Source organism: Ixodes scapularis, unplaced genomic scaffold, assembly GCF_016920785.2.
Source record: "Ixodes scapularis isolate PalLabHiFi unplaced genomic scaffold, ASM1692078v2 ptg001614l_1___fragment_2___debris__unscaffolded, whole genome shotgun sequence".
Lineage (NCBI taxonomy): Eukaryota > Metazoa > Arthropoda > Arachnida > Ixodida > Ixodidae > Ixodes > Ixodes scapularis.
Window position 1 is genome coordinate 62,720 of NW_024610178.1, and position 14,110 is coordinate 76,829.

A 14,110-nucleotide genomic window follows, 5' to 3' on the forward strand; every position below is an offset into this window, starting at 1 on the left:
TTCGCCTAGCGGTCGAAGTGGTCTTCGTGAAGTCCCCTTCGGCGTCTTCGGGTTGCTGGCGCTGCATATCTTGACGTTTTTTCCTCCGCGGCGAATGTCGTCAACGTGCTCGTGCTGTCTTTGTTCCCCGCCATTGTGTTTGCGTTCGGCTGGCAGCTTTGTCCCTCCAGACAAAACATGTGAAATGTAAGAACTCAAAGAAATTGCCAGACAGGTTTAGAACTGCTCGTCAAATTTATTCAATAAACGTGAAAAATAAAATGCACGGGTAGATCGTCACCTGGTTCCTTTATGTAATAAACATACACGTTAAACTGCATGTTTCGCTCACGCTGTAGTTAGAAGCGTCATTAAATACACTAGATACTAAGCGGATCCCGTATAAGCGCATAGTGCGTGGCTAAATACGAATACATAACTGTTTCCACTCCCGTGTTCTTTATTTTGATCGAACTCAGAAGTTGCGTGCACCGTCTCGGAAGCTACAAATGTCCTAAAGCGATAAGGATGGCGTCCCCTATATTAAAAAAAAAGAAAATAATAAAAGACAGCGCACAGTCACTTTTGCGTTATTTTTCGTGTTGACGTTGCATTATCTACATTCGATGATCGCACAAATTAACTTCAGGTGTATGTCAGCGCCGTTGTTCGTCTACCTTCTCGTTATTGTCCGTGTCTTTGAGCAGTTTTTAAGTTTTTAACCATGAAATACCAATTCTCTCAGACGTCAAGCTTAGTTAACTTCAGTTTTCGAGATTGTGTTCCTCGGCGCGTTGTCGTCTGCTTGCGTATTTGGTTATTGTATTACATTTTGTCTACTTCTCGACTACGCTTGCACTGTACCCAGTTTCATAAATGGTGTGCACCGCAGGCGAAGGCTAGAGTGTGACCAGGCTACCTCTTACACAGCAAGGAATAGTTCCAATAAAAAAAAAAAGCCGTTTGTGTTGATATGCTACAACAGCACACATTTCATATATCTTTACTTTTCCGATCGATTTCCACTGAAAGGACATTTATTTGATTAATTTATACTGTAGGCATTTCTGCTAAATTCTGTGGTCTCGTTAGGCTCGAACAGCTAAAGCCAGGCCGAACCGCTTTCGAAAACAGCGCAGCAGCGTCCTCGCGACTGCGAGTTCTAGTACAGTACGACATTACATTTTTACCAGAGGTGATTTCCACAAACTATAATGAACACACATTAAGGCGGGCAGTGATCACCGGCAACTTAGTGCTTACGATAGGCAAAAGCTTCTCGATGAGAGGAGATGATCGACCGCTCGGGCGGAAACGATGTGAACGGACATGACGGGAGATCGTCGTGGCAGCCGATTGAGAGGGAGTGAAAAATGTTATTTTCGACAAAACGTTTTTTTCTTGAGTCAAGACATTCCGCATATACGATAAATGCAGAAACTATATTTTTGTGGCGCTCGTTTGCCTTTTGTGTTGCGCCGGAAAGACGCTATTCTAAGACTAGCCTTTTTTTTTTTTGCCCAAGCTTATAATTTCTAGTGATTTTTCCCCCCACTTCAAAAATTTGTTTTCCTCTTTTCTGTAAGTAAAGAGCGTATCCTCTTTACTTGCGATTCTTCCTTGGACTCACCCTCACAATCCGACGATGGCTACCGCGGCATCACCAGTGCCGTGCACCTCCAAACCATCGTATTATCCTCAAAAGGCGAAACGAATTTCTATGCATGTGCTAGGAGCTTTGGTGAAGGAGTCGGAAAAATCTGGGGCACGAGGAGCGTCATTCAAAATACGATAGAGCTAACAGGTGTGCGTAGACCAGGGGCGGATCCAAGGGGGGGGGGGGGGGAGACAAGGGGCGACGGGGGCGGCCGCCCCCCCCCCCCCCCCCTCCCCCTTCTCGGAGGGCAATTTGACATGGGTGAACCTCCCGGTGCATAAAAAAGAATGGGAGAATAGTATCCTTACAAATTGTCCGCCCCCCCCCCCCCCCCCTTAAAACGGAGTTCTGGATCCGCTTTGCGTAGCCGCTGCAATTCCAAGACTGTATGTGCGGGTTGCGCAAGCAGACGACAACGCGCGGAGGAAAACAATCTCGGAAACTGAAGTTGACTAACCTTGACGTCTGGGACAATTGGTATTTCATGGTTAAAAACTTAAAAACTACTCAAAGACACGAACAATAACGAGAAGGTAGACGAACAACGGAGCTGACATGCACCTAAAGTTAATTTGTGCGATCATCGAATGTAGATAATGCAACGTCAACACGAAAAATAACGCAAAAGTGACTGTGCGCTGTTTTTAATTTTTTTTTTAGTATAGGGGACGCCATCCTTATCGCTTTAGAACATTTGTAGCTTCCATGACGGTGCACGCAACTTCTGAGTTCGATCAAAATAAAGAACACGGGAGTTGAAACAGTTATGTATTTGTATTTAGACACGCACTATGCGCTTGTACAGGATCCGCTTTGTATCTAGTGTATTTAATGACGCTGTTAACTACAGCGTGAGCGAAACATGCAGTTTCACGTGTATGTTTATTACATAAATTTCCCATTGGACCACGAATATCCGAGAGACATCCGGTTTAGATCCGAACGTCCATGACCCCAACGACCGAAACGGGACGTCCAAGGGACCAACGCGGGACGTGTATTTCAGGTTATAAAGAACGTCCATTTTCTCTGCTCCTGTGGATGTCCTCTAGATGTCCGTTTTGGGATTTGCCCGATAGATCCCGGGCATGATATACTCTGGACGTCCACTCTAACACAATATAAATCACTTCGATTAGAGGGTCTAGGATAGTGCATTCCAAAAGCCAGAGCAGCACTGAGCATCCGGAAGGCCCTAAGTTTCAAAAACTAGCGAAAAGACAGCGAGTGTGCACGCAAGCTGGTGGTAGCTAGCCAATCGTGTCGAATAAAGCCTCTGCGCTCGCAGCATGCAGTCTCAGGTGTTGAAGTTGCCTCCCATGGCTTTAACTTCGGCTTTCAGATTTTCCTACCCTAAACTTATTAATTTAATGGTGATGCGTCCTGTTTTCATCCCGTGTGTTTTTGTTTCGTTTTCGGAGTTATTTGCTGGAGGGGCTGCTAGATCGCCATCGTCATCAATCCTGTTTTTCCGGCTCCTCTGCAGCTAGTGCGCGCGCGAACGTTTTGGCGGGTTTTCCACTTCTGGTTTCGTCGTCTCGGAAATAAGGTGAGTACCTCATTGTATTCATTTAGTCCGATATGTATCCTATTTACGTAAAAATTCGGCTATACCGCCATTGTCTACTGAGGCATGTCGTAGCGTAGTAGCCCGCGTTGACTGTGAGTACTGTGCCACCATGCCTGGATCACGGGCGGCATACGCCTGCGAGAAGCCTCCCGAGAAAAAAGAACTTTAGCGCTTCTTGAGCATGCCAGCGGGTCCATATCACAAGAGCGAATGACATTTTAGCGAACGGCGACATTTGAGCCAATGGTCGTTTTAGCGAATAACGGGGGCGCGCGTTAACCCATCCGTCGCGCTGCGCTTTACGCCGCTTCGCGGCGACAATCTGCGGCAATTCATTACAAAATAATGAACTCACTTGGCCCACCCGAAAACGCCACTTTGCGGCGTCCGACTGTTCGCTAAAGTGTCATTCGATGAAACGTGGGCGTCCGCTAAAACGTCATTCGCGCCCGCGGATCCTCGCGGGGGATCCGCGGGCATGTTCCGCGGATCCCCCGCGGGCGCACCAGATCAAAGGAGGATCCGCGGGCACCAGGCCAAAGGGGACACGATAATTTCGACGGTGAAAATAGCAGTGCCACCAGATGCGTCGTGGAAAGGATTTGCTGTGGCGATGAAAGGGTTATTCGGTATGGACAATATTATAATGTGGTGTGGTGCAAGAAAGCTGACACTACGGATGCTTGTCCTTTCAGCAACGTACGAGCAGGCACGGAAGAAGCTGGAGCGTAGCCAATACACATCGGAACTAAGCAGCGACTCAGAAAGGCCGCAATGCAAGAGGATGCGGAGGCCACCGCCCCAGTGGTCGCAGTCTGACGAGGAACCAGTGCGACACAAGCCAACAAAGGCAGCCCCCCGAAAAGTGCCTGCAGTACTGGCAGATTTTCCTCAAGGTGATTTGCTGAAAATTGCATCCTGTCTCGTGTTACACAAGACAGCCCTGAAAGTAAAAACAACTTGTTGCAACCAATGCAGTGTCGAACACTTCTTTCCCAGGCCTGTTCACTGCTGCATCAAAGGAGGGAAGCAGTTCTGCAGGAAGACAAAGTAAGTGAGCTTCCTCATGCTTGGCTCACATGTGGCTCATATCGAGGCATCACGGTGATGCTCCACACTTCACCACTGCTCCTAGCCAGCGGCTTGACAGTAGTAGTCTTTACTATGATTCCTTCTACAAGTATTGAAAAAAAAAAGCTTGCTGGAAGCCTGAGAGTGGCGGTCAAGTGCGAGGCTTCAGGAGGTTCTTTTTCAAGTTCTTTCTTCGAGCTCCGGTACCCATCATGATTTGTTGACACTCCCACAGGTTTGTCGTGTATGAACCGAAGTTGGTACTTAAACTTCAGTTAAGCTGCCGATTTCTCATTATTTCTATTCTGCTTTTAGTATCCTTCAGGCTCCAGTGTGCCGGACGACCTGGGAAATTTTGCTCCTGAGATTTGTGGGCAAGGTAAATTTAAAAAAAAAACAATTTTTAAAAGTAAATTAAGGCATTTATTATATGTGCTGCAATTGAGTTTATCCACAAACAAATTTCTAGGGTAGGAAGAAATGTTATAAGGTTTTCTTTGTTGAAATTCAGATATGTACAGGATTGAGCAATAACATTACCTTCAACTATTTTTGTATGCTGTGCAGGTAGCAGCCACTCGCAAGTGCCCTCAGATTCCTCTGAGAACTGCAGCATTTTAGACACAAGTAAGCATTTTTGTAATTGTATAGTAATAATCAGATTTATCAAAAATTTAACCTAGGGAAAACTTATGCTATTGCTGTCATTTCATACACAGCGATAGTCCTATTAGGAATCACTGCTATATGTTGTGTTCTATCGAACACCGCGGGTCTGTTTTGTCATTAAGTATGCATATGGACGCTCGCAAACATGAACAAGCACCGGTGCTGCTAGTCTCGACTTCTTTTTCTACAAAAGCTCTCCCTTTTTACTAAAATATCCATCGCTATATGTACCGGTGCCTAGCTAAGATGAGGAATTTTGCTCATAAAAATGTAATGCACTGTAATCAAGAATTAAGCTGTCTCATACCAAGGGAAGTTTACTGTACACAGGTTACATATTTTAAACCTCCTATTGAACAACCTAAATTAATTATGTTGTTTTATATTTCTTAACAACCTCATGCCTTGTAGCTTAGAAATGAGTTTCCTGGAATTGACTGTTTTTTTCCCTTTCACGTAGAGACATAAGGAGCTTGCAGTAATCCAGTTCACCTGTTGAAGGTAGTATTGTTTAATTGTCTCCTATTCGCAACTCCAGGGGCTTCCACGTCACCCAGCGGAAAAGACGTGAAGGATGGCAACAGGTTGTTCGTGCCTGTCCAACTGTGCTTCAAAAATTGGCGCAGCATGGCAACTAAAATGGGTAACAGAGAATTTGGGATTAAATGTGAACCATTGGAGTTGAAAATATTAATACAGAAAATTTAATCATATATATACTTTTTATTTGGGCAGTAAACTTGTTGCACTACAGCCTTGCATCAATCAAACATTAAATTGCATTAGATGAGGCATGCTAGGGGAGATCTTTTCAAGATAACATCTGGACATGATCATGGCTGGTTGACTAGTTCTGAGACCTTGCGAGATAAATTATCAATATTAAAATAAATAATGGTAAGACCTTTTTCTCTTTTTTTTTTTGGCGTCCCCAATCGGGTGCAGGGGGCATATTGGAAGCGACTAAATTTTGCAAATCCTAGGTGCCAGAAATGTGTATGTAAAAAGACCAAAAATTTAGCATGCCCTTAAATTTTATGAACTCTTCAATTCATGAACATTAAGGGCATGCAAATGCTAATAGTCTATTTGTATCTCTTTTTAGGAGTAGCAGACAGCTGTCTAGAGGACATTTAGAAGTCTTAAGTAGCGTTTCTAAAGCCTGAGTACTTGTAGGGCTTTAAGCAGGACCCACAAGATCAGGGTAAATATTTTTCAGTCATTCTAATAAAATTTCATTAAGTTATAGATTTGGGGTGTATTGTAAAAAAGAAGCAGGACCAAGAAATAAATGATGCTGACATCTGGCAAGGTGATTGTGCTGGCATGTTTGGTATTGTATGCTGTGCCTCTTTTTGTATTCCTGTTTTCTTCTGCATCTTAATTATTTTTTTCTAACCAAATATCTTTTTTTGATATATCTGGTGTGCCATAAAGAGTTACGGATAAAGACAACAGTCCTTATCCGCTTCCAGTGAAAGGGATCATAACGTGAGCTATCTAAGCCTTCAAAAGTGGTGAAGCCTGAGCGCACAAAAATGTATTGGGAATGGAAGATCACAAAATTGTGTTTCTAACTATACTCTTTTCTACTTTTTCCCCAAGCAATTAATTTGAAGCGTCATTGAAGATTATATGGACCTCGTCATTTTTGCCCTTTGGGTTGGTTGCTCAATTTTTTTAAGTTAAACAATGGAGTAACTATGTAGTTTCATTGCAAAAATTATGCCACGCCCAATAAAATTGCAAGTGTAAACTATCTCTATCCTCGTGTATAATATATTTTCAATTGCTTTCCTTTTCCATACAACAAGCATTCAAGCAGCACGTCCTGCAGCTGTTAAACATCACCCGCTTCACACTGCAGCAGCATGGCGAGATGCTCAACAACCTCTGCGCAACCCTTCCAGTCCACGCAGTTATTGCACACCCGTCCCTCGTCGAACAAGCGTTCAACACACTACCTGACCTCCTGGCCTTCGAGAAAGAGTTGGATGAAGAGAAGGCTCCACGTCTTGTAAGTATTTTACTTTAATGCTGCTATACAGCTGTGCGGCTGCTTAAAGGGTAACTTGGCTTAATTTCAGTTTAAGAGAACACTGCAATTGTCTTTTGCATCATATTGAAAGCCACATGACATAATCCCCTGAAAGGTTCATTAGACATTGTACATAGAGAAATGTTTTGATGGGTATGCAGCTGTTGTTCGGTTTCTATTAAGTACCTGACCACCCAGTCAAGTGAAGTAAAAATAGTGGCGCTTAATTCAAAGCAAATGATGCCAGAGCAAAATGATCAGTGATGAAGCGCAGTTCTGCAGTGGCTGCCGAAGAAAGAAGCCGGGTGACCCTCGCTAGAGCAGTTCCCATTTCTGCCGCGAGAAGGCGAGCAACGAACTGGAGATTCAAATAGCAGGCAACATCCGGTGCAGGGAAGAGCTCTGTCAGTAGTGCTGTATTTGCGTGGCCAACACTGCACTAGTTGCGTTCGAGACATTTTACCACAAATATTTTTTTCACATTATCATGCCTGGGTTATGCCATACTTTCCTGAATTAAGTTACATTCACCCCAAATATCCCATGCTGTCTTTTTATGCAGGTTCATGAGCTCGAGCAACTCGGGGGCAAGACTGCAAGCAAGGCCACGAAGCGGATGCTGACGCATCTGCTAACTGATGAGCTAGCTGCACAGTTCTCGTGGATCGGAAGAAAGGGAAAACTCAACTTTTCAGTTTTAAAGACTGCCACTGCGATTACTGGTAAGCCAGAAACTTGAGAAAGTGACTATTTCGACGTCAAACAAAGGTTATATTTGGGCAGTACTTTTTTTTTGTCTAGGAGATAAAATGTACTCCCCTTTATCTTTGAATTTCTAGAGTCGGATTGAGAGGCCTTGCAGCACTTCCGACGCTGGAACACTGTCATCAGCAAGGAGCAGAGTGCTAGCAGGCGGGGAGTAGGAGGTCAAAACAGCTTTCTTTTGTGTGCGTCTGAGGTTTCGCTTGCAGACTTTATACATATCAGATCACAGAGGTTTGTTTTGAAGTTCATTATGCCAGGCCTCTTGTATGTGCATTTGTTTTCTATTTCATACTTGCATTTCACTGCCTGTGAACATCGTTTCTGTGCTCTTGTGGATTTGCACCTCAATATTTTTTCGCACGTCTGATTTCAGGCGGAGTGACTTTTTTTTGGAAGCTTTCATTGTACAAGTTTTTGCTGTACTTTTTTTTCACAAAAAAAAGTTTTTTAGGGAAGTTGCATATAGTGTGGTGCACCTTGCAGTGGTTAGCTACCCTTGTTAATGTTACAGTAAAACGACTGTGAACCACTGTGCATTCCAGCTGAGGTGTTGTTTTTGAAGTTGTCTTTGATGGCAGGTGAAATAAATTTTAATAGAAAATTTAAAGATTTTTGGTTTGAGTTTTTGTGAAGAAATGTGTTCTTCCTTACACTTAGCATAACATTTGTCAAGATTGTAATGCTTGTATGTGGTTGAAAGGGCTCAACTGGGACACAGCATAAGTGATAAAACGTTGCCTCTCAAAAAAAGTGGTGATGTGTTCTTTCTAACTGTGTCATAGTATGTACTTAACATTTATGTGTAATTTCGTGCCACTTGTTAAACTTGCATGTGAATCCTCTCAGGAATGCTCTTGATTAGGAATTCATTCTATTTTTCCTTTACCCGAGCATTCAAAATGACCAAGATGCTGCTAAATCAAGGTGCTCCTCTTGGAATTACCCTTTCCTGTGCATGTCAGAGGTTTCGTGAACCTTATATTTTCTCACTATACCCACATCTATTTCTGGAAAAAAAACATCCTGTCATGCCTGTGGCAACCAGTCATTTTGTTTTAGAGGGAAACCCTGCAAAAAGAGGTCCATAAATATTGTGACTCGAAATGGTGAAATGTGCTTAGATGCTGAGCATGTTAATTTTATGCTCGCTTTTCCTGCACAGCTTGTTAATTTAGCTTGGTTGTATCCTAGCTAGGCCTTCTTGTTTGCTAGTCTCTCTTAAGCCACTGCAAAGTGGCTTAAGAGAGACTTTTTTAAAACACCTTAGTTGTGGGATTTGCATCCTACATAATGCATTCCCTCCCTCTCCCCCCCAAAAAAAATTAAAATAAAGATTAAGAAATATTAATTGCATGGTACTGATTTGGAGTTTTCCCAAAACTGGCCCTTAGACACATTTAAGTCCTTTTTCGGGAGAACTCAAATGAGTCTCATGTCTTTAATATTGCTTCTTGGGGTATAGATCGTAATCAGGCTGCGTAAAAAAAAAAAGCTTTGTTTTCTTTTCAATGCCCTTTTAAAGCCACTATGACAAGTTGCTGCATCAACTGCAGAAAACTTGATGAGCAGACATTTTTAAGAAATAAATGTGGGAAAACGCAAGAAAATATGGCTAACGAAAGTTTTGGCATGCATAGGGAAAGGCATTTTGAAGGAAGCATCCTGACCGGTACGGTCAAGGTGAGCTCCAGTTCGGATAAAAGAAAGGATGTCCCGTGGATGTCCGTTATCCATAAAAGGTTATTCTTTGGACATCCGGTGGATATGGAATGTCTCTTTCTGATCATCCGAGGGACGTCCGAAAGTCCGACTTGGATGTACGTGGGATGTTTCCTGGATGAACAATTTCTTTGCACAGGCCCATCCTAAGGACGTCCCCAGTACGTCCCTGGGATTTCTGCGGATATCCTACGGACGTCCCAATGTTCATTGCCGGATGTCCACCGGATGTTCCTTGGATATCTATTGTCCAATGGGAAGGAACCAGGTGACGATCTACCCGTGCATTTTATTTTTCACGTTTATTGAATAAATTTCACTAACAGTTCTAAACCTGTCTGGCAATTTCTTTGAGTTCTTACATTTCACATGTATTGTCTGGAGGGACAAAGCTGCCAGCCGAACGCAAACACAATGGCGGGGAACAAAGACAGCACGAGCACGTTGACGACATTCGCCGCGGAGGAAAAGACGTCAAGATATGCAGCGCCAGCAACCCGAAGACGCCGAAGGGGACTTCACGAAGACCACTTCGACCGCTAGGCGAAGCGAGCACTTCGACGATATTCCCTTCGGAGAGACGCGACGTCAAGAAACTGCGCCGACAAGCCGAAAATGCCGATGCGGACGCCAAGAAGTCCCCTACGACCGCTGGCCGACGCGAGCACTTCGACGACATTCCCTTCGGAGAGACGCGACGTCAAGAAACTGCGCCGACAAACCGAAAACGCCGATGCGGACGCCAAAAAGTCCCCTACGACCGCTGGCCGACGCGAGCACTTCGACGACATTCCCTTCGGAGAGACGCGACGTCAAGAAACTGCGCCGACAAACCGAAAACGCCGATGCGGACGCCAAAAAGTCCCCTACGACCGCTGGCCGACGCGAGCACTTCGACGACATTCCCTTCGGAGAGACGCGACGTCAAGAAACTGCGCCGACAAACCGAAAACGCCGATGCGGACGCCAAAAAGTCCCCTACGACCGCTGGCCGACGCGAGCACTTCGACGACATTCCCTTCGGAGAAACGTGACGTCAAGAAACTGCGCCGATAAACCGAACACGCCGATGCGGACGCCACGAAGTCCCCTACGACCGCTGGCCGACGCGAGCACTTCGACGACATTCCCTTCGGAGAGACGCGACGTCAAGAAACTGCGCCGACAAACCGAAAACGCCGATGCGGACGCCAAGAAGTCCCCTACGACCGCTGGCCGACGCGAGCACTTCGACGACATTCCCTTCGGAGAGACGCGACGTCAAGAAACTGCGCCGACAAACCGAAAACACCGATGCGGACGCCAAGAAGTCCCCTACGACCGCTGGCCGACGCGAGCACTTCGACGACATTCCCTTCGGAGAGACGCGACGTCAAGAAACTGCGCCGACAAACCGAAAACGCCGATGCGGACGCCAAGAAGTCCCCTACGACCGCTGGCCGACGCGAGCACTTCGACGACATTCCCTTCGGAGAGACGTGACGTCAAGAAACTGCGCCGACAAACCGAAAACGCCGATGCGGACGCCAAAAAGTCCCCTACGACCGCTGGCCGACGCGAGCACTTCGACGACATTCCCTTCGGAGAGACGCGACGTGAAGAAACTGCGCCGACAAACCGAAAACGCCGATGCGGACGCCAAAAAGTCCCCTACGACCGCTGGCCGACGCGAGCACTTCGACGACATTCCCTTCGGAGAGACGCGACGTGAAGAAACTGCGCCGACAAACCGAAAACGCCGATGCGGACGCCAAAAAGTCCCCTACGACCGCTGGCCGACGCGAGCACTTCGACGACATTCCCTTCGGAGAGACGCGACGTGAAGAAACTGCGCCGACAAACCGAAAACGCCGATGCGGACGCCAAAAAGTCCCCTACGACCGCTGGCCGACGCGAGCACTTCGACGACATTCCCTTCGGAGAGACGCGACGTGAAGAAACTGCGCCGACAAACCGAAAACGCCGATGCGGACGCCAAAAAGTCCCCTACGACCGCTGGCCGACGCGAGCACTTCGACGACATTCCCTTCGGAGAGACGCGACGTGAAGAAACTGCGCCGACAAACCGAAAACGCCGATGCGGACGCCAAAAAAACCCCTACGACCGCTGGCCGACGCGAGCACTTCGACGACATTCCCTTCGGAGAGACGCGACGTGAAGAAACTGCGCCGACAAACCGAAAACGCCGATGCGGACGCCAAAAAGTCCCCTACGACCGCTGGCCGACGCGAGCACTTCGACGACATTCCCTTCGGAGAGACGCGACGTGAAGAAACTGCGCCGACAAACCGAAAACGCCGATGCGGACGCCAAAAAGTCCCCTACGACCGCTGGCCGACGCGAGCACTTCGACGACATTCCCTTCGGAGAGACGCGACGTGAAGAAACTGCGCCGACAAACCGAAAACGCCGATGCGGACGCCAAAAAGTCCCCTACGACCGCTGGCCGACGCGAGCACTTCGACGACATTCCCTTCGGAGAGACGCGACGTGAAGAAACTGCGCCGACAAACCGAAAACGCCGATGCGGACGCCAAAAAGTCCCCTACGACCGCTGGCCGACGCGAGCACTTCGACGACATTCCCTTCGGAGAGACGCGACGTGAAGAAACTGCGCCGACAAACCGAAAACGCCGATGCGGACGCCAAAAAAACCCCTACGACCGCTGGCCGACGCGAGCACTTCGACGACATTCCCTTCGGAGAGACGCGACGTGAAGAAACTGCGCCGACAAACCGAAAACGCCGATGCGGACGCCAAAAAAACCCCTACGACCGCTGGCCGACGCGAGCACTTCGACGACATTCCCTTCGGAGAGACGCGACGTGAAGAAACTGCGCCGACAAACCGAAAACGCCGATGCGGACGCCAAAAAGTCCCCTACGACCGCTGGCCGACGCGAGCACTTCGACGACATTCCCTTCGGAGAGACGCGACGTGAAGAAACTGCGCCGACAAACCGAAAACGCCGATGCGGACGCCAAAAAGTCCCCTACGACCGCTGGCCGACGCGAGCACTTCGACGACATTCCCTTCGGAGAGACGCGACGTGAAGAAACTGCGCCGACAAACCGAAAACGCCGATGCGGACGCCAAAAAGTCCCCTACGACCGCTGGCCGACGCGAGCACTTCGACGACATTCCCTTCGGAGAGACGCGACGTGAAGAAACTGCGCCGACAAACCGAAAACGCCGATGCGGACGCCAAAAAGTCCCCTACGACCGCTGGCCGACGCGAGCACTTCGACGACATTCCCTTCGGAGAGACGCGACGTGAAGAAACTGCGCCGACAAACCGAAAACGCCGATGCGGACGCCAAAAAGTCCCCTACGACCGCTGGCCGACGCGAGCACTTCGACGACATTCCCTTCGGAGAGACGCGACGTGAAGAAACTGCGCCGACAAACCGAAAACGCCGATGCGGACGCCAAAAAGTCCCCTACGACCGCTGGCCGACGCGAGCACTTCGACGACATTCCCTTCGGAGAGACGCGACGTGAAGAAACTGCGCCGACAAACCGAAAACGCCGATGCGGACGCCAAAAAAACCCCTACGACCGCTGGCCGACGCGAGCACTTCGACGACATTCCCTTCGGAGAGACGCGACGTGAAGAAACTGCGCCGACAAACCGAAAACGCCGATGCGGACGCCAAAAAGTCCCCTACGACCGCTGGCCGACGCGAGCACTTCGACGACATTCCCTTCGGAGAGACGCGACGTGAAGAAACTGCGCCGACAAACCGAAAACGCCGATGCGGACGCCAAAAAGTCCCCTACGACCGCTGGCCGACGCGAGCACTTCGACGACATTCCCTTCGGAGAGACGCGACGTGAAGAAACTGCGCCGACAAACCGAAAACGCCGATGCGGACGCCAAAAAGTCCCCTACGACCGCTGGCCGACGCGAGCACTTCGACGACATTCCCTTCGGAGAGACGTGACGTCAAGAAACTGCGCCGACAAACCGAAAACGCCGATGCGGACGCCAAAAAAACCCCTACGACCGCTGGCCGACGCGAGCACTTCGACGACATTCCCTTCGGAGAGACGCGACGTGAAGAAACTGCGCCGACAAACCGAAAACGCCGATGCGGACGCCAAAAAGTCCCCTACGACCGCTGGCCGACGCGAGCACTTCGACGACATTCCCTTCGGAGAGACGCGACGTGAAGAAACTGCGCCGACAAACCGAAAACGCCGATGCGGACGCCAAAAAGTCCCCTACGACCGCTGGCCGACGCGAGCACTTCGACGACATTCCCTTCGGAGAGACGTGACGTCAAGAAACTGCGCCGACAAACCGAAAACGCCGATGCGGACGCCAAAAAAACCCCTACGACCGCTGGCCGACGCGAGCACTTCGACGACATTCCCTTCGGAGAGACGCGACGTCAAGAAACTGCGCCGACAAACCGAAAACACCGATGCGGACGCCAAGAAGTCCCCTACGACCGCTGGCCGACGCGAGCACTTCGACGACATTCCCTTCGGAGAGACGCGACGTCAAGAAACTGCGCCGACAAACCGAAAACACCGATGCGGACGCCAAGAAGTCCCCTACGACCGCTGGCCGACGCGAGCACTTCGACGACATTCCCTTCGGAGAGACGTGACGTCAAGAAACTGCGCCGACAAAC

General features: G+C 48.4%; 1 protein-coding gene and 1 long non-coding RNA gene across 3 annotated transcripts; both read left to right on the forward strand.

The window, feature by feature from the left end:
• The first annotated feature begins 3,102 nt into the window (after positions 1-3,102).
• On the forward strand, positions 3,103-4,878 carry LOC115321915. 2 transcript variants are annotated; one of them, XR_006077265.1, is made up of 4 exons: positions 3,103-3,185; positions 3,902-4,102; positions 4,206-4,256; positions 4,845-4,878. It is a non-coding gene; the product is annotated as an uncharacterized LOC115321915 (long non-coding RNA). The 2 variants fall into 2 exon arrangements; XR_006077266.1 differs by lacking the exon at positions 4,845-4,878 and adding an exon at positions 4,603-4,646.
• Positions 4,879-5,192: 314 nt separating this feature from the next.
• LOC121832967 lies at positions 5,193-7,834 on the forward strand. Its single transcript, XM_042288303.1, has 5 exons — positions 5,193-5,216; positions 6,123-6,150; positions 6,755-6,963; positions 7,547-7,706; positions 7,824-7,834. Exons 1-5 carry the CDS (start codon positions 5,193-5,195, stop codon positions 7,832-7,834), a joined length of 432 nt encoding a protein of 143 aa, XP_042144237.1.
• Positions 7,835-14,110: the final 6,276 nt, after the last annotated feature.

What these genes read in the sequence shown, in the direction of transcription:
- LOC121832967 (XM_042288303.1), top strand. Translation starts at nt 5,193, where the DNA reads ATGAGGAATTTTGCTCATAAAAAT. An exon ending in GGAATTTTGCTCATAAAAAT is followed by an intron (nt 5,217 to 6,122) that starts GTAATGCACTGT and finishes GAGTACTTGTAG; the next exon opens with GGCTTTAAGCAGGACCCACA. An exon ending in AAGAGAAGGCTCCACGTCTT is followed by an intron (nt 6,964 to 7,546) that starts GTAAGTATTTTA and finishes CTTTTTATGCAG; the next exon opens with GTTCATGAGCTCGAGCAACT.